At 34.9% G+C, this 21388-nt stretch overlaps 1 protein-coding gene across 4 annotated transcripts in view; it reads right to left on the bottom strand.

Annotated features, from left to right (window-relative positions):
* Positions 1-21388, bottom strand: part of sima (similar) — a 70484-nt gene that overhangs the window by 40008 nt on the left and 9088 nt on the right. For 2 of the 4 annotated variants that reach the window (XM_066406638.1, XM_066406639.1), the window contains exons 2-8: positions 17738-18172; positions 15421-15608; positions 14178-14335; positions 13690-13872; positions 13449-13642; positions 13036-13142; positions 6834-6978 (exon numbers count right to left, since the gene is read on the bottom strand). In XM_066406638.1, the coding sequence (XP_066262735.1) occupies positions 6834-6978; positions 13036-13142; positions 13449-13642; positions 13690-13872; positions 14178-14335; positions 15421-15608; positions 17738-18093 (1331 nt within the window). In that variant the 5' untranslated portion in view covers positions 18094-18172. Of the gene's footprint in view, positions 1-6833; positions 6979-13035; positions 13143-13448; positions 13643-13689; positions 13873-14177; positions 14336-15420; positions 15609-17737; positions 18173-21388 lie in introns of those variants that run through there. The other 2 variants (XM_066406637.1, XM_066406640.1) reach the window with 2 other exon arrangements.

Raw genomic sequence — 21388 nt, forward strand, 5'->3', positions numbered from 1 at the left:
TAATAAATAACATCATCCACCATATCCACGTCCTTCTGCTTCAATTTGAATGGCTTCCGATATTTGAAAATAATAATCCGTTTTGAACAAGCAGGTGGGTACTTTCTAAATTTATTTCTTGTATATCAATATGTAATTGAAAATCGTTATGTCAATAACCTGCTGATTAATAAAAGCTATTATTAGAAAACATGAAGACCAGACTTGTTCGAGTGTGGATGACGAGGTGTGGCCTTCTTTGCAGAATATAGAACAAACAAGAATTTTCATATCAAGTGATTGTATAGATAAGACGTGTGTCTCAAATCAGCTTACGCATATTTTTTGACTACATACTTAATAAAATACGAAAAAAATCTGAATTAAAGAACTTTCGAGAAATTGGCAGGGTTCTAATTCGGAAAATTTATGAAGTCAATAAATTGGCCTGTTCTGGGATCAGATTCTGGAATATGGGGGATAAACAGTCTATTGGCTTGAGCCCAAAGGGACAAGTCAAAACAATCTTGTCAGTATCTGTACGTCATGAGAACATCTTACTCCAAAAGACCGGGAATCTGTCCCCAAAGCAATATAAAATCAAGGATAATGAAACAGTTTTCAAACTGCACTACCACCGTGAACATTTTTTGTCTCATCCATTTGCAACCTATTCATGCAGCAGAAATTCCCAACTATCAACTCGATAACCAACAATGAGAATTTCCCAGAAACCCCTCAAATCATCTGTTGTCTACATTACATAGCCACGCCCCTGTTTCTCCTGTCCCGAGTTACTGACCTAACATTTCATAATCTGCCTCCGCATGGCGCAACCCAATCGGCAAGGATGTGGTTCTACTCGCTTCCGCGGTGGTACCGCATTACAAAGTATTACAAAACGCTTTTGTGGGTGTGTCTGCATGCAGTGTCGACTCGTATGTCTGGAGTCCATGACCGTGAACCGCGTGGTATCATTCGTATTTCACTTGAAAAAGGATCGACGGGTTTCACCAGTTGGTATACGTGAGGTCATTCATGAATTCGTCACCTTTTAAACCACGTGAGAGGCTTTTCCCATACCTTTGGTAATTTTGATTATTTAGATACCTTATTCACACTTTGTTCTAAAATTAGATGGAGATATTGTCAAGTATTACACAAAATTACGCAATCTGATGGAATGGTACAATTTGCTCTAACATACAAAGGTAAAAAAATACAATTTAGTGCCGAAGGCAGATTTCTGGATAAAAAAGCAGTGTTTTTTGCTTTTGTTACTATTTTCTAATTAGTTGTAAAAAGTAAAACTACAATGAGATTTAAAAAATGTCCCTGCCACATCAATTTTCTTAAACGAATAGACAGTTTGTGCCACTCCAGTCCTTAACAATAAAAGAAAAATGTTAATCACAACCACTTTTTAATTACACATGGGGCGGGTTAGAAGCATTATCGTTCCTTAGACGCTGGTGTATGAAATTTATTACCTTCGCCATAATTTAGTGGTCGTTCTGCCCAAGTAGAGGTGCCTCAGGTAACATAAATCGCGAACTTTAGTGCCGTGATAAGAATGGCTTTTCGGGTGTAATGAAAAGTAAAGCAGGGAGCTAAATTAGTTATAATCTATATTATATGAGGAGAAACTATTGGTAGTTTGAACGGTAAAGTAATTTTGCTCATTTAGGCCTGTATCATCGTGCATAAGAAGTTCAACGGAAACCTAAAGCAATAGCAACTTGTACACATCTAAACAACTAGAAATCTCCAAGAAGATTCCATAAATGTTTAATTGTCGTGTTTCGTTTCTTGAGAGTGAAAGTATGATAGAAGCTCATTTTTTATCTCATAGAATTGTAAATACAATTATCTAGAAGAGATACTCAATGTCATTTTACCTTATTGCAACCTGTAAAACTGGCCACGTGCCAATTCCAGAGTTAAAATCCCATAAAACTAATTCAGCATCAATTAACATTCCAACAGTGACGACTGTCTAACCTGAAAAACTAACCAAAACTGGCATGGGCTCATATAAACGTCTATGCACTAGAACCAATGAAATCGGGTCATTTTAATTCTGAAAAAACCACTTATCCACTTTAAAATCGACCTATAAAATTAATCTACCATATTACCATACTGAATGGTATATAACGCATGTATTATTAACTTTGCAAATTTGGGTGAAGAAATCTCTGTTTACTTGAGGTTTATTCACATGCGATAGTATATTTGATGTTTTAAAAAATTAGATAAATACTGTCAAAGTATATTCATGAAACATCTGACTACGATCAAACGAGATTTGGTATGTATGACAGTGTTTAATAGGTATCCAAAAACCAACTTTCTGCGAAGAAAAACAGGTGAGTTAAGGAAGAATAAAAATACAAACTGAAATCAAATTATAATTATTGAGGTTATTGAAGTTATCAAAATTGGCATACCTTCTCAACTCCGAGGGAATGCACTCTCAAACTAATATTAACTTTGTCAAGACGGGCTATTGTCGAAGAAAAACAAAACACTTTATACATGCTAATTTTTTCTGAATTTTACGATCGGCATTTTTAAATTACCCTGATAAACAAGCCAGAAGCTTCTCGTTAACTTCACTCTCTTTCTCCATAAACATTAGACTTTATAACGATTTAAAAATATTCGAGTCTGGAAACATAATCTTAAGATTCGCAGATCATTAACCACGGACTCAGTTTAATCTCTTTATTAAAATTCCCTTAAAAGCATCTAAAAGGAAAAAATGAAACTATCCACAATGGTAAATTAGAGATACGTTCGCTTTCATTGCCTCTAAAAAATCCTTCTGTTTGGATAATGCGGCTATTTGCATGCAGGTGAAAGCTCTATTTCCTCGTTAACCCTTATCTTTAGTACGGGCCCTACATGCTGATGGACTTGTAATTGAGCCAATTATCGAATTTGTGTTGGTTTTAATGGCCTAGAAACACTTAAAAAAGGGAGAAATTGAGAAAAACTCAGCAGTACTGTTAAAACGTATTCGACACTCCTCTTTAGCATGTTTGTGTCAATAGCCCTGCAAAGTTACTTATATGTATATTTACGTATAGTACAGGGTGTGGAAAACCTGGTATATGCGAATTATGGTTGTATACTTTTATGACTCTATTACCACCAAGAATTCTTAAAATCCTGCGCTTCTTCTTTTTCTAATTCTAAAAGGTTCAGACATATGTGTAGATCCTCAAAAACATACCGTATATATATATAGAATCAGCTATAAGTACTTCTTAATAAAAAATTATCCTCATCCTTATGTTGAAACGAGAAAAATATGTAAGGCGTTGCACTTAATAACTCGACTTTTGGGTATATGAATGGAGATGAAGCTCAGAATGCTATTACCCAGAATTGTGTTTAGACAGCACCTTTGGAAGTTCAATATTTCTGAAACAGTTAAAGATAGTCGTAGGCACATTATAACAAAAGATGTCCCGCGGAAAAATTTATTCTCTCTATCGAAAGTTCTGTGTTTCAGAAACCGTTGGCGATGATGTAACTGAAAGATCAAATAGGGAAAAATACTTATTGCTATTAAAAAAAACTTCATTTTTGTGTTTAACGTACAGTGAACTACTGCATGTTTTTGACAATGCAATGGCAATGGTTTGCATATCAGTTTGACTATTTTATTAGATGTAATTAGCCTATTTTGCCGTATCTCTTTTGTCTCACATGAAATACAAATATTGGTCGTAATAATAAATCGCTATGCACTTACACTAAACTACATAAGAAATATAAATTATGGCTGTGTTTTATGTTGATAGTTTAAGTATTATTGCAAACTATTTATCACCACCTTGCAGATTGCATCATAACAATAAATCCTTTGCCTTAAGAAAGGTTCTCGTTAACGTTGAATGGCCAGAAGTATGGTCCAAGTCAATACAATTTTTTTTGCATACCTAAACAAATCATGACCCAAGACAATTTACACAAGCAAATTCAATGTATAGGTGCATTGTGCTTCGTAATGGAATGTATTTGAGTTTTATGTTTAAAAATTGAGACATGTCAAGCATCTCAAAAAGTTTAAGCCCCTACAGATTTCGCTAAATTAGACCAAAGTTCCGGCATTCTCAAACAAAAATAAATAAGATTCGCTCCAATCTCCCCGGGAAATTTAAGACGTTTCCCTGCAGGAATCCCTTGTCATCTTGGCCTGTGGAATGGCATGCAACATTAAAGTTGCCTTCGAAATTCGAAATAAAAATCGTTTTAAAAACGGCCCTTACGCTCTTTTCTGATGGTAGGATTAAATTGAATTTTCATGCTGCAATAGACAAGCTATTTATTAATTTTGATGTGACATTCCTAAAACAACCTCACTATACCCAAAATAAAGGTGACACCACAATAATCATCACTTACCGTCCACAAACGACTAAGCCCTCATACATCCTCGAACCCATTAATCAGAACAGAGGACTTTAGCAAATGACTCTCTCCCCCTCTATTGTAAACTTGCCAAAATCAGGACCTAGTCGACAAATGCAAACTAAGAGCATTTTTAAAACAAATCTGCTCCAGACTTGAGTTAAATTGGTATCTTGAAACGTTAGTAAAGGGTTGTTTACAATGCGTAAACAAAGAGGGAAACCTCATTAAGAGAACTGTTTGCAGAAGCCAAAACATACCGCGGCATGGTTGTGTTTGCCATGTTTGAATCCTCAGGAGATGCGGTCAAGAGCATTCCCAAAAGGAAATAAATATTGACGGGCTAAGCTAAGGTTATTTCTTCTCTTGTCACACTCGCTTTCCTAATGACATACGACATACAGCTGGAAATACTAAATAAAACACATCTTCAAACGATACGGACGTTTTCTGCCTGACAAGCGCAATAACTTAAAAATTCCTTGCGAAACTAATTTGATCCCTAAATAAAAAAGAGTCCTCTCTTTCTAGATATTCGTGCCAAATAAATATAAACAAACATTGCCCGGATGTATTTCCTCAGAGGGCGCTCACTCGACATAAATAATGGGTCACATGAAAAGGGTGGCATTTTATCTGAAGATTGCGTGATTCCTGTTTCTTATATCATCCATGAAACGGGTATAGCTTTATGGCCTTTTTATCGGCATCACAGTGAGGCCACATTGGACTATCGAGAATGTGACTCGGAGGACCACAAATCACGGAACAAAGCCCTCCCACTGTCTTGTATAAATCAGAATAACAGTGTACCGTATTCAAACAAAACCACAGGCAAACAACATCAGCGGGAATTAGCGGGCGTCTGCTTTAATAAGTAATCATTATGAAAAAGTCAAAACCTAAATGGCCTTTTTTGACTTTTTAACGTGAACGTGATGCGAACTCTTTGAAAAGGAAAATTTGATAATAAAATGGCTCTGCGATGCAAAATCTTAAAAGCAGTATTGCAAGTTAATTCCCCATGATTTTCGTATCTACCTAGTTGGGTGATGTTTACGGTTATACATTTTAAGCCGCATACTGTTTTGGAGTTGTAATAAGGAAGAAATTGAAAGTGGAATGGCCCAAGGGAAGATGCATAATATGAGGTTGCGTAGAACAGATTGACAAGGAAATTTTCTTGACAAATCTACCCCATTACATTTTTACAGCGAGTACATGAAAACAACACTAAAACGAAGGGAATTTTTGGCAACAAAAGTGACGCCAACGCCGCCAATTGATGACGTGCATGGATTTTTGTTTTTCCTAAAACATATATATATTTTAGGTTGTTAAGGCAAAACACGTTAAACATCTTATTGTTACAAACAATATTTCTAACTGCCAATCTATTTATTTAAACCACATAACACTTTCAATCCACATAATTAGCATCGACCAACTTATTTTTGCATCTCTGTTACGGACAATATCAATTTCAACTCCTCAACAAAAGGAAAAATAACTCCGCGCTCAACACTGGCAATATCATTTTTGAAAACATCCGAATCTAATACTCTGCCAAAGACAGTTACCATTCCTATCACCCCCACGCTGGTAAGACAAAGCTAAATTGAATTTGCTGAGATATATGTGCGCCATCTTGCCGAAGTGCCATTCTCAGTTTTTCCATGAAATGGAACAAGATATTGACGGGGAGCAATACAGAAAAACGCTAAGTAAAAGTGCCAAGATAAGCCACAAATTCACTTTCATGTTCGATTACGTGCCGCCAAATTTGGCGAGCGATCGGAAAGGAAACAGCGTTCGCACTAGAGAGATCGAATTTAATTGAATTCGATGTGATCTATTAAATGTATTTGTTAAAAAATCTTTAATGAATGTAGAAATTTACTCTCTAGACCTGATAAAAAAACGCGAAAATTCAAAACCTGAAAGCGGAAATTGGCGAACCCTAAATTTACGTCAAGTGTGGTTCCAAACATCCGTGATTTGACTTTTATTAATTTTGAACAGAAAAATTCTTAATTTGTTTGTATTTTATAACAGAAAAATGGGTTCGCTAGCAAAGCAAAAAAAAACGACAACCAACTTCTTTTACGACAATTTTCACATTTCTTCTTTCTTTCAAACAATTCATGCATACAAAAGGTTAGCTTTAGCTTGTTTTTCAGGGCACTGTAAATCTAATAACAAACGATTTGTATTGGGTGGATTTTTGTTGTTTTAATGTTATGTACTTGAGTATAAAATTTTTATGTATCTTAAATCGTCAGAGCTATGACTATATGTTAACACATTTTCCTAGAAAAATTTCCGTTAGGAAAATTAAGATTTTTCAAGTTGGAAATGCCCCTTATTCTATGATGAAAAGAAAAGAAGTCGGTTGCCACTTTTTTTTTATAAAAAGGGTCACATGTACTTACCTAATGACGTAATTGACACAGACCACACTCTGAGGCTTCTGCATTTTATCCATGATTAAAGTTGCCTGAGTGACTACCCACACGAATCCCCCGGTTTTAGCCAGGAATCTGTAGCGGTTGGTTTCGCATTGTCCTTTGGAAAATACTGAAAAAAAAAACATAAAATGAGCTTAAACAGGTTAGTTCGGGTTAGTGCAATTTGTACAGAGAATTTCGTAGAACTAGACTTAATTTTGAGGGGAATTTTCAAGATTAAATTGCCACGGTGGCCTTGCATTCTGCGGGAATTTGTCTTTTGAATTTAGAATGAATTTAGAGGGGAGCTTCGATTTTCTACAATTTTCTGAATCCAAATTTCGTACAAATCGAACACTTTCTTTGTAGAGATAGTTTATCGGTATATTTATTTATTCCAGATTGAACTCATGTACATGAGGCATGATATGGAACACGATCAGACACAGTGACGATTATCGATGTGAATCAACGCTTCCAAACATTTTATGGATAATACAATTTTCAACAAATTTATTCCAACCTTTTTTAATCTCACTGTATAGATTTATAATTTAAGATAATTAAAATCAGGCAACATCGCAAATTCTTAATAAAATATTGCAATTCAATACACATTTCCCGAGTTAGGTAATACTCGCCTGTCATGAATCTTATCAACAGGAAATATTTACTTGTTGTGCCCGACAGGATAATATTGAGTTTGCTGTGTGATGTGTCACGAAATACGACAGATACATCTCTGGATTCGTACATGCTGCAAGTAACCCGGATTTACTTGAAGTGTGACAGGAAAATGTGTAGAGAATGGCTCAAAGGCACAATTAGAGTCCATAACTTGAGCTTTAAGTAATTATTATTTATTGATAAGTTATAAGGGTTCTAGAACCGCCTCTCGATTGGGTGTTTAAATTCAAGGAGGTGTGATAGCGCTCCGGAAATGAATAACCTTAAATGACTCACTAATTATGGTAGAATTTGCGGGTAAAATGATTGTTAGATGAAACCAGACATATCAGCTTCGCTGATTGCAGAAACGAAAATATTTATCTTAATCAAATTTTAATAATAGCCTCAAATTAAAAAACTAAAATTTCCCTAACAAATGCTCCTCAAAAATTCATACACGCTCAAATATAATTATGTACGATTTTCTAGTACAAGATATAAAAGTTTTTACAATTTCAGACTTTTCCCGCAAAAGAAAGTGAGTAAGCAAGATATAGAAATTTTTCTTTAGGATCGTGTTCACAGTCGTGGAATTCATTGAGTCCAGAACTATTCAAATTGCCTCGTTGGATGCACTCAGCATACACCCGACAACAACTGCGAATGCGCCTCTGGACTTAATTACGAACTTAAAGACGACAATTACTTGTATATGCAGATTGTGTGCAATTTTGTAGCACAAAAATATCCCAAGAAATTGAACAATTTTGAATTTTAACTTGCAAAAAACCTGAGTTTTACAAGCTTGAATTTTAATTCAGTTGAATTAATTTCAATGGGGGCATAAAGAGACTCTTATTCGGTGTTCAAATCTCTTTTACTTTCCGAGATGCGAGGACGCTTTGATATTTGCATTCGCGGACTTTAAAAATGCCAAGGAAAGAAAACATAACGCCTCATTTGTAAAAATGTATACGTAAAGAAATGAAGATGTTACCAACGACAAAACCACAAATTCGAAATGAAAGAAAATTCTAGAGTAATTGCCAATATCTGTTTTCAACCTTAAAGGATCCAATTTTCTCAGGATAGAATATCTAAAGTACCAAAATGTCAAGGGAATATTTAAGCTCGTCAAAGGGCTAGAACAAAGCCAGACATTATTAAGGTATCAATCATCATTCTCCTCATATTTTAGCCATTTAGTAGCGCCAGTACCCGATACATTTTCATTTTTCCGTAAACGGGAACAATTTTTCAGTTTTACTGTCACGAGATCAGGAATCGGGGCTTGACTGGCTAGGCAACAGATAAATTTGAGCCCCTATGATGGATGCCCTTAAGATTGCCGTTTTTTTACTTTCAAGCATGATTTATGACACTAATGATTGCCTTTCGACTATTTGTTTCCTGTTAGAAATAACGATTGTTTTTGTCCAAGCTTCAACGGAAATATTCGATAGCAAACCTTCCGCTAAATTAGTAAAGCGTATAAAATACAATCGATTTTTGGGCACTCGCAGTTAAAAATGGAGAATTGCGGCCATTAAAATGACCGATATAAAGCAAACACTTCCCAAAGATTTTCCGAATATCCTGCAGGATTAAAGTTAACCGAACGACGTCGAGTTTAGGAACAAAGCCCCCGGTTAGGGCTGGCGGTAATAAAACCCACTTTATCGGGAAAATTGCACTCGAATCTGAGCGAATATCCGGAAAATGAGGCTTTGTGTTTCCAGGCACTCTTTTGGGGGGTTCTCCCGTCAATTAATTCAAATAAAGCAATAGACATGCAAAAACAATGTTTCTATCTACTCACAACAATATTGAATTCTAGAGAATATAATCCGTTGTGCACAAGGAGCTTGCGATGAAAATATTTACGTTTCCTCTTTTACATGCATCTTAAACATTATCCTGGGGAATTTTGTGGATCCGGAAAAACATCCCGAAGGAATTTTTATTTCCACGCGCAGTAAACGTATATATATGTAACCATGGTAGTCAACATGAAATAATACGATAATAAACTTCCTGACGCCAGAAAAACAAACCCCGATAAAAGTATCGTAAAGTTATCCTCTTTAGTGATATTTATTGGCGAAAAATTCGGGATCTTTAGATCTTCAAGGATTTGAATGTCACGAGAAAATTATTTGGTAAAAATAACTATCATGAGCTTAAATTTGATATGATAGGGCAGCGAACTTTCTATTTCTGACTCAAAGAATATTGTATTAAATTTTATTTGAAATCAAATGTAGCTCAAAAAGAAGTCATATAACTTTAAGCAGAACTATAATAAAAATGAAGGCAGAGAAATTTCATAAAATGGAATCTCCACTCCTTTCTCCATCTTGTCAATAAACTTTATCATTTCAGTGAACCCAAAGGAGAGGAAAAAAGCAATTGTCTGATTTATGATAGTCATCCAAATCAGATTCAGTTCGGGTTTTATTATTTTTAGTCCATTGCTGAGGTATTGCCCTGGATTTTTTTTATTTTAGCCAATAAGTTATATCCAAGTTAAATTGTAGTGAATTGAGATCAAGTTTCATTTAGCTCAGCTAGAAGCGAAGAAGCGACACCTAGGGTTATATTCTTCATGGAAAAAAATATACATATATACGAAGGCTATTTTTTTCCAAGTTTCCTTTATTTCGCTGCGAATACTCAGTTCCTATAGAGAGGCGGTTTTTCTTTGGTATCATTTATTCATCTCTATCAGATCATATCAAACGAGTAAACTATTTGACGTCACAGTTTTTATCTGAATGCGTTTATATTATGGAAACTGCAATCCAAACTACCACCAGGTGTGAGATTCGTTTAATAATTCGTTTACACTACAATTGCTACAACATCGTACTGTAAAATTTTAAAACGTCTAAAAATACCTATACAAAACAAAACGAGAGGCATATTGTCATCAGGACTAGTTTTACTTCATGATAATGCATGCCCCCATGCAGCAGTATAGACTAAAGAGCTATTTAAACATTTTGGATGGGAAGTGTTTGACCATCCCCTGTATAGTCCTGACTTGGCACTAAGTGACTTTCACTTGTTTGCTAAAATCAAAGTGTTGTTGGGAAAACAGTGGTTCAACACAAACGAAGAACTGAAATAGTGTGTGTAATATTGGCTTAGTGCACAGGCGGAAACTGGGTATGAAAAGAATATAGAAAAACTTGTTTCCCATTACGACAAATGTCTTAATGTCCTCAGATACAATGTCAAAAAGTAGTTTGAATACATAAGTAACTTTTATGTATAATGAAACATATTGCTGACTTCATCTGTTTTTACTAATTTACCAAAACTTGAAAAATAACCCTAGTATATATATTTTTTTCATTTTGCACATGTGGTCTCATCAATTTTTTATCGCTTGATGTATTTTTTTCATTTGCTTAAGTTTCAACAAGTTCAATTTATGTATACAACAATATCATGTAATCACAACCGGGATAAAATTATTTCATCTGGTTCTTTCGTGGAATGCGTTGGCCGCATGTGGGAACACAACTCACACGAATTAATGGAAGCAAGTATTGGAACCACTGCTGTTATTGTAAACCATCCATTTTTTTAAAGCATGTTATTCTATGAGTTACGACTCTTCAAATAAACTTCATTCATCCTTTCCACAGCAATAAATAAAATGCAAAAAAGGGCATTGACTAAAGAGTTTTTACTCCACTAATTTGACCAAAATTTTGACATATTACATCAGAATCGGGAAAACACAGTAAGCCAAGCGGTAATAGCTTTACAAACATAATCTGTCTAAATACGGCAGGAATCAAACAAATCTCAATCCACAAAGGTCTGCATTGGCGTACATGCCTAGACAATTACTGCAGACATCCAAACATATTGATGAGAACTATAGGGGCATTCTCTACAAAACCCACCACTGCATTAATCGTAAACAAAAAAAAATCCGGTAAATTTGAACATATGTCACTTAACATATGTTTGCTTTAGATAAAGGTCTCAGAACGCTAGGGCAATTTTCAGGCTCAACACTTTCAGAAGCTTTCTGTAGTAACACTTAATTTTTAAAAGCTTTTGGTTAATTTCCAATCACCATGACATGGGTTTATGTCATTTTGGTAATTTTTGTAGGTAGTACCGCGGAGACTACGACAGATTGTTTGTTATATAAAACACCTAAACCACCGCAGCTCAGCACAACATTTGTAAGTAACTGTAAAACCAAAAAATATTTTCTATTTTGTGGAATGTTAGATGAAAGGTTACTGGTACCAGCATCTTTTCGTCAACAATTTGCTGCAGAACGAAACATGTGCCCAGTTCGAAATAACATGCAATGCCACACGAAGTAATTGCATCATATATAATTATAAATTGATAGGGTACGAGCTAAATCATATCTGGAACGGAACAGTGTTTGCAAAAAACGAGGATTGGAGAGAAGGACTGGTACTGGTTATTTACAAGGATGGTGAGAATTCGAGCTATGATGTCAATTTAAAATTCAACAATAATGCCCTGCTTATATGGTCCTGTAATGATAGTAATATAGGTATGTGATGCTTCGCTTAATTGTAGAACTTATGAACTTAAAAACGACAACGTAACTGTAATTTTAACTGAAGACTCTAAACTATCCTGAACTAACCTGTATGTTTTGCATATTTAGAAATCAGAAATTTAAGAGTTTATTAACGTAAATAATCACATTTTCTGCCACATAAAAGCTACACACAAAAAATAAAAAAATAAACATTTTTAGTTTTTGCTTCAACACTATATCGAATGGAAGTGGCCGACGAAATGATGAACGTCTGGGAACAGGCTTCTATAGATATGAGCTTTCCTGATATCATTGAAAATACCCCTACCCGTATATGGAAGAAAATCGATCCTACAGAGTGCTTGAATGGCAGCATCATACAAGCCTCTAGTTGGACTTACATTTTATTAGCTCTAGGAACTATTATCCTGATTGGGAATTCTTAAGGGATCCATATAAAACTAGTATAATATAACATATGTATAAGTTATTTCTTTTTATAAAAAAATATACACATACAATGTGTAAGACTTTGTTAGAACAAAAAAAGGTATTGTATTAATTTATTTGGATTAAGTTTCTTAAATATATTACTGTATTTACTACCATTATAGATTAAAAACGTATGCCAAAATTCCTTTTTATCCTATATAGACTTTGAAAACTTCATTTAAGGGTCAAAACTTCCACATGAAGCTTTCATTTTTCGCTGATATTATTTTAAATAATAGTAACAACAGAATAAATAATTAAAACGTGTTACTAGTAGGGGGCAATAAAAAAAACCTGACAATGCACTTTAGACCCAAGAAGTGCCACTTAAACCATCTGTCCAAATCAAATAAGAATATACACGTCTCAAATCGGTTAGAGAGAATAAATATTAATTCACCAGTTTCTCCAGAACATAATCTTTTTCAATTATAATTAAGTGCCCGATCAGATAATACCATTCAGAAATACGCATATGCTTACGAGATTTGTAGGCTGATCCCAGCGAATCCGTGTCCATGGCGTGATGGTATTCGTACACCGATTTGCCGATCAGATCCTCTGAAGTGTATCCCAAGACATCCATCATGCTGAAAAGTAATTTTTATTGGTTAGGACAAGCAAAATCTAACGCTAAAAATGTATCTAAAGAACGCGGTTTTTATTTATCTTCACGCTTAATTTACTGATCAGATTTGTCAAATAATTTTTGACAACAAATTGAGTTTAGAGATAAAAATTCGCGTCGGGTACCATTGGTGTAATAACCCCTAAGTGTGGTTTAGGGTTAATTTTGCAACTGTCAGTGCCTATTACCGTGGATACAACTGTTACTTATTACAAGATTTTTAGTGTAGAAATGGTGATGAATGAAACTCTCAAAGAAAAACACTTACAACTGATCATCTGCATGCGTAAATTTCATATCCATACTGTGCTTAGTCAAGAATGTCTGCCGAGGCAGGGGGGTATCAATATTTGATGGATGAGGAATCGGTTGACCTACAGCTACCAAACAACTGTTAATAGTGTTTTTATCATCCTCATCACTTCCTTTGTCTTTTAGCATATGCCCAGTGCAGTGAATCACCTAAAACCACAATATTAATACAAAGAAAAAAAAGAGTTAAATTAAACCTTGAAGCCTGCGGACTTTAAGTTCACCGAACGCCCCTTGCTAGTGAGGGTACACTTCAACCTTATGAAAATCGACCTCGGAAAGTCGGTTTCTTCTTGTGTTTTCGAGGAAAGAACTTCTGTGATTTCTTCATGGTCACATGGGTGACTGTATTCGTAAATGTTTTGACCCATAAGATCGATCTAAAATTACACGTTTTTACTCATATGACTGTATTCAATGGCAAATACGAGTATTACTCATATCAAAACAAGTTTATTGTTACGTTTAATAAAATCGTTATTCTAGACTGAAAACAATAGAGCAATTTTAAGCTATTATATTAGGGTGTCTTCTATAACAAAGAGGAGGGATAGGCAATTGCTATGATGTGTAATAAAATTTTAAGTCACCATTCGGCAAATAACATATTCAGTGACGACAAAAGGCATCTAGAGATATAGATAAAATACCCACAAAACAAACATTTAGTTATATTATTGTTTACCTGACTGATTCCTAAGTGGTCGCTGACGTTTTCGGACAAATATACAAAATCTCCTTCTGCGGAAATAACGAAAATGAACCCATCGAGGGACTTCAAGAAAATTGATTCTTCTTTTAGGGACTTGATCGGTTTCTTTTCTTTCACTGGTAGTATGGGAACTAAAAATGAGAAAAAGTTAAGAATTTCACATAAAACTTATAATTTATTTTTTAGGTTATTTCTTTATTATCAAGCGCCTGATCAGGTATGATCAGAGGTTGTCAATATGTAAAAAGATACAACAGAAACTAAAAAACGTTAGATATAGAAGAACATTTTCCCTTTCTAAGTTTAATTTAAAAAATTCTAGAGATATTGGGAAATGAAAGTTTGCAAGATTGCCTTATTGCAATTTGCAGCAGGCAAAAATCTAAAAATTGTCTTTGAATCGTCTCTACAAACAAACCTTCAGATAACTATTAGTTACGTGCAAAAATCATCATTATCTGACTGGATTAGTAACTTAATGTCAAAAGAGGGTTACTCTCACATCCAAAAAAAATCCAATAAACTTTAAGGGAATACTAATAAGATTTGAATTATCATGAAATGAAAGTCTCAAATGCTGTAGAATTAGAGTGATTTGCTATGATAAATCAATCAAATAGCACATTTTTATCTAAGTAAATACAAAATATTAAAACATTATTATTAAGTCAAAGGCTTTTGAAAGCATTAAATAATGAAGTCAAAGATTAACATAAATTTGTACATAGGTCGCTATATTATGATTGATAAGAGGAATCATCTAAAATATTGCAAATTTTTATCAGAAGTTAACGTGCTTGGTTAAATTCTTACGGTACTTTATACTTTTAAACATTAACATTTGTTTTTAAGAATAAGCTCCATTAGCACCGAGTATACATTTATCATAGAAACTTCACCTGACAAATTGCTGAATACGTCTGTCCCTACTACTTACATCGCGTGCGAACACAAGAAATAAGCCGAATAAGCCTCGTAAATGTGAATCCCCGATTCTTGCAGCGTTGCCTTTTGACCTTACTAGATTAAAGTACCGCGGCTGCATGAACTTTCTATATGTATGTTCAGTGCCACTACCAATAAATATAAAATTTGTTATTGCACAACCTTGATTTATATTAATACCCAGACAAATAGGAGTCAAATCTAAAACTATAAATCCAGAGACATTCTCTCCATAATGATTTAATTTTTATTCGCTCAATATGAAACTTACTGAGCTTGATCATATCCCGAACCCTCAGATATGATATGGCGAGTCGCATAACTGAAGCCTTGTCGAGCTGTGATATTTGCTCGGTCGAGATCGGCAAAGCATTGCCAAGATCGCAGAATATCTCTGTTTCTCTGGATCTTCTGGATCGAGCTGCATCGCGAGATCTTTCTTTCCGTTTCTCGTTATTCCTGCAACAATAAATCGGCTATGAATAACTCAGAATTGTAATGGAGTACTATAATTTAGTATAATCGGATGTCGGTTGTATATTAGGTAAATTATTAATGCTCTTTGAATAGTATGGAACATCTTAGTGCAGGGATACTGACGCAAAACTCGAGTGGCTGAAAAATCTATCGATTGGCCTTGCTCAAATTGTTACTAACTCTAATTCAACCACACAAATATTATGTTTAATAAAATCACACAATTGGGCTAATTGAAAACGTATCCAAAATTGCACGCTATAAAGATGTAATTACAAATTTATCATAAACAAACAGACGCTTTCATATATTTTGAGAAAATAAAAAGCACTAATAAAACGAATAACTGCATATAGATGCAACTAAGATTGATTAGCAGACGGTTCTGAGAGATCAAGGACAAATAAGTCTAAACAAAATTGCAAGTGTTCGGCCACTCGAGATATGAAGCTCAAATTCGGATCCCATTAAGTATCACGCTACGAAAATTGATTTTAAGGATTTTAAAATCGTAAATTATTCGAATTCAAGTCGAGTCAGGTAAAGGAAGGAAAATACACCTAAATTGTTGGAACCGGAAAGAGCGGTTTGGGTTATTGAAGAATGTCATGCAAATTGGTCTAGATACGTTCTAGAATCGGTCTGTAAATTTACTATGCTTATTCGATTTTGAGTTCCTCTGAAAGAATTTTGATTTTACTAGAAACTCGCACAAATTACTTGAGTTCAGAATAACTCAGGTTACTGAAAATTCGCCGAAATAATCCAAGTACAAATCAGTTTTAATTACTTCTTGAAGAAAAAGCTATTTGGACACGAAAGATACCGCAGATTGAAACTTTGATATTCATACACAAGCAGTACACTCAGGCTTTATGGGGGGGCAAGGTTGGGTGATGGCTTAGGGCGGTAGTCCAGAAAGGGTGTCAGGTTTGCTAATGTCGGCCCTGAACACGAGGAACTATAAACTGCACTAATGCACATGAAAAATAAAAAATCTGCACACCTTCACAAACTCCCAAATGAACTAATGAAACCATATGGTAACATCAACAAGCACATTTCCTTGAAGTTTTTACCAGTTTCCTTGGATGATTTCCTAGAATATGGAAGAGATCTGACCCTCAGAAAAAACCTGGAAAGGTCCCTTCCTCATGCTAGTTTGACATGCAGACCGAGCCTTTTAGCCTCTGTATGATCGAGTCGCCCACATCGAGTGCTAACCTGAACTATTTTTCGATTATCTATAAGAGGCTTCAAGAGAAGATAGACGAAAGAGACTTGACTCACAAAATCAGAAATGCTAAATCCACAGTAGACAATCTGTTGGTTGTCAAGATAGTCATATTAAACAAAGGTTATATTCAGAGAGGGAATTGAGTGTCATGGTAGCTAACGGCGAAAACGCGTTCAACTCGACCCTCTGAAAACATCACAGAAGTGTTCGAAAAAGCGCAAATCTTAACGTATTTGGGGATCAGTCGGAAAATCATCACGCGCTACGTCCTGGTTGATCAAAGCTTGCGGCGTCCCCAGGGATGACTTCAGGGCCCAGCGATTCTATGAGCAAATCATGGACAAGGTAATAGGAGTAGAATTGGCCTGATTTTGAATTTTTGATTGATCAGTTGTTCTCCTAGATAAACAGCAGTTCTAAGAAGCTTCAGAATGATCCTTCTTGCAATGCCTGTAAACTGATCGACTCAAATCGTTGCTGTAATACATCAAACCATAATACATGTCTTGTAATCTTAGATATAGACGAACACCGGTTTCTTTCTTTTATCCTAGGCTAGACATGATGTCTGTATGTACAGTTAAACATAATATCTAACGACACATTGCGATGCATTTCACTATGTTTTATCCAAATCCCATATAAAGTCATCAGTTGATTAACTTTGTGCATTCCTCGTTTATCTCCTATAGATGCTAACCTATGTCAATTTTGTGGATCCACTAACTTATCTCAAAAGTCTCTAAAATTTACTAGAAGGATCCCTGAGGGCAATGACCAGCAACAAATCATTGAATTCTCATTCAGCGACTTATCACCGCGTGTATCTACTACAAGAATCCCTAGTAGTAACAAATCTTCATCGCATACTCACATGAAATCCTCAATATCTCCTACTTCCACAAATTGGCAGGTGTTGTAACACCCATCCGCATAGAAACTATAACACTGTTCGTAATCATAGGCACTTTGGTTTTGACAAGGAAGTCCTAGCTTCGCCAGAAGCCCATTTGGACGGATCTTATGAGGAGCTTTGTTGTCCGAGCTATCAAAAGTTTCATCAGAAACCTTCCGGACACACGACTCACCGGCTCGTAGAGAGCGACCACCATTGCCACCGCACGAGTACTGCATGGTCTCTTGACCCATTGGAGGCCCATTTTGATCGACAAACTGACCGACGAGGAAGTAATTATTCGAAGAGTAGGTGTCTTCAAGATCAGTACACATGGCGATAGTGGCGCATCAGGAAGCGTTAGATCTGGCTAGTTTTTAGACGCACTAGACTCTCGAAGGCTACTGTGTGTTTCTAAGTATTTTTGCCTTGAAGAATACGATTTACTTATCTTATCTCTATTATATTATTTGTCTGAAATTTTGTCTGATTTGTGAATAGTGACGATACAGGAGGGCTTGTGTGGTTATTGGTGGTAGAAGAACTCATTTCCTTGAGACGATGAAATTACTCATCGTAACTGGATCATCATTCGCATAATACAATTTTATTTTTATTTAAGATCTCGGATATAAAATCTCAACAGACATTTGCTTTCACTATAGACATCACTAGAGTTTTCAACTTGTTGAGAGGTGTCCTGTCTAGCAACAATGTTAAGAACTCAAACATAGTCCATATGTTAATAAAAATGATCATTGATTGTTTTATTAATAATCATTTTATTGGTTACAGCTGCTTATCGTTACAGCAATAACATTCTTTTTATCTGATTCGAAATAATTTAAAATTAGTCCACTCATTCTGAGAAGTTCAATTACGTGATATGAAGTAATTCCGACACGGTTAGAGATCAAAGTCTGTATAGAGAAGTGAGTGGCGGTTTTATCTCCAGAATAAAGTAATTACACCAACCACTGAGTAGTTATCCAAGGCAGCCAAACTACTCGAGGACAATAACTAAAAGACACCTGATTGATGAATGTAAACTCGGTAATTGTTCAAATTTGAATGACAGTAACAACATTGATTCAATGAACCTAAATAATGCACTAATACTGGACACTGCTGGAAATTATTCATAATTAATTAATTTTATGGTTGTTTCATATTTTGAATAATTGAGGCTGCAAAGTTGAATAATATTGCTCGCACAACAACTATAAACATATTCGTTGAATGCACGTCTAGATTTCTTTTAATGGCAATATCTTACTCACCTTAGCTCTTGACCGTTTACTTTGTACTAAAAACCTCTTTTTGAACTTCAAAAAGATTACAAATTAAAGTAAGCAAATACTCAAAAAACATTTTCATTCCTATACCTCACTGTTGATAACTGTAATTATTTTAACAAAACCTATAGACCATCAAATTTGAACTTCAACTTATTGACATAGCACTTAAATTTCTGTTTATCAAACGCGGGCAAATACCGTAGAAACCATCGATACCAGTCAAACAATGACTAGGATATAATGAAAAAGTTCACAAGCAGAGTAATAACAGTGAAAAATGTGGGTTCTTATTGAGAACACTATATACATGGAGACTCAGACCAACATGGCCAATAAGATGTTCTTTACATAGGTTAAGAGATGAAGTCTTTTGACGTTATGTATTTGTACACCAATCACTATAGAAAAATGCAAAGAGAAATCTGATAGGTTTAGGTCGGGACTTCCTGGTGGCCATAGGTGTTCTCTATCTTGATTAATTGAAACCAAACCAAAAACACCATTATAAAGCTAGATGAACAACCTCCAAATCTGTTGGCTCCAAAAATGGTTGTTTTTCCAATTAAATCGCTTCAGAGGTATGTCTGGTGCTAACCTCTGGATCATCCAAAAAAATGTTTGTTTTCTTATTGGCCACATCGTAGTATTATTAATATAATTAATATTCATACAGAAAAAATCTCCATACAAAAATGTATTCCTCATAAAAATTCGTCCACCATTCCGTCCAGAACTTTATCAGGTACTCCATAAATCTGATGATTTTAGAAGAAATTTTAGATATAATGATAAGATTTGAAGAGAACTTTAAACCTGTTTTTAAACAAAAAAACTGAAGCATATCTAACAACCCGAACTAATAAAATTATTGAACCGAATTAAGTTAATTTACCTCAAATTTCGGCCGCAAAAACGCATCATTACCGCCAAACTGCAAGTTTCGATTAATCGAATGTTGCAAAATAATTTATTTATAATCGTCCGATAATAAAGCCGAATTTGTAGCACTAATTCCACAAGTAATTAATAATAATAAGATGCAAAATGGATCAGAGTTCAATGGGTCACAACTACAATTAATCCAGTCAATAGAAATATTTCGGATTGAAAATTTTTCATGGGATCATCACGTGATTTAATCGTCTTAGATTACAATACATTCGAAAGATGTACTAAGGAGCCATAAAAAATGACTTAAGAACATCTGGTATACGTGACAAGTTCTTAGGTTTAAAAATTCCAAATGCACCCAAGTGCGTCAATGCATTATATAATGAGTAATAACCGTGATACCTCGCTAATATTGGCGACAAATGCAATAAATAATAGGATCTCCCATTCTTTCCGGATAACCTGCTTATTATTCGATTGACCTGTCGAAACCGCAAATGTGTGTATTTCCGATTGCGAATTGTGTACAACAATTCTTTATCTACGAAAGTCTTCATTGTGGAGCTTGGGATTTTCCTAGAATTCTGCCACTGGAAGATGAGCTTCTACGTGACAAGAATCAATATCCTCAGGAAATCAATTCGAAATTCAGTTTGACTACAAAGTAGGACATCAATAACTTTTTGTTTACTCTGTGCGTAATTTGAATGTCCGGTTTATTCATAACAGCCTGCTCCCTCTATCAACATCAGACGCCTGGAGCAAACGCAATATTTATAAAATAAATGTAAATCGAGGATAGATACTTGACCAAAAGTGAAAACGTCTTGAATTCTTGCTGTACGTAATGCAATATTGACTTGGTAAAATTGTAAACAACGCTACCAACGACAATTGAGCTGCTTAACAACATTTAACAGTGTTTGACTTCGTTAAATAAACACTGATTGGTATGCCGTTAAAATGAATCTATAGAATTTTAAACAATAAATGACCGCTCGAAATGGTATTCGTGTATTGACGTAAGAAAGTTTGTCGGCTTACGATAAAGCGAAGATATTATGGCCTATCTGATTTTTTTAATCAGTTGGATGCCAATTGTTTGAATGACATCGAGGGAAAAAGATCCCAAAATACGATACTTTTTAGAAGAAAATTCCTACGAGGCATCGCAAGCATTTATGTAAGTCAAAGGTGGACTTTTCACAAGTAATAAATTCCCAAACACACCCTGTAGAGGCACATGATTCTAATGACTTATGTGCGGTCCAGTAGCCCTAAAAATGCTTTTTCGAATATTTTATCAAAACTGTTTAAAGGAAATTTTCAGACAAAAAAAATACTTGAAATGAGTTTTATGGAATTCTTAAGTTTTTGAAGAATCCTCCGCCCTTTTACAAATTCGAAACTTTAAAAATTGTAAAACAAGTAAAAAACAGTC

Source organism: Euwallacea similis, chromosome 3, assembly GCF_039881205.1.
Source record: "Euwallacea similis isolate ESF13 chromosome 3, ESF131.1, whole genome shotgun sequence".
NCBI lineage: Eukaryota > Metazoa > Arthropoda > Insecta > Coleoptera > Curculionidae > Euwallacea > Euwallacea similis.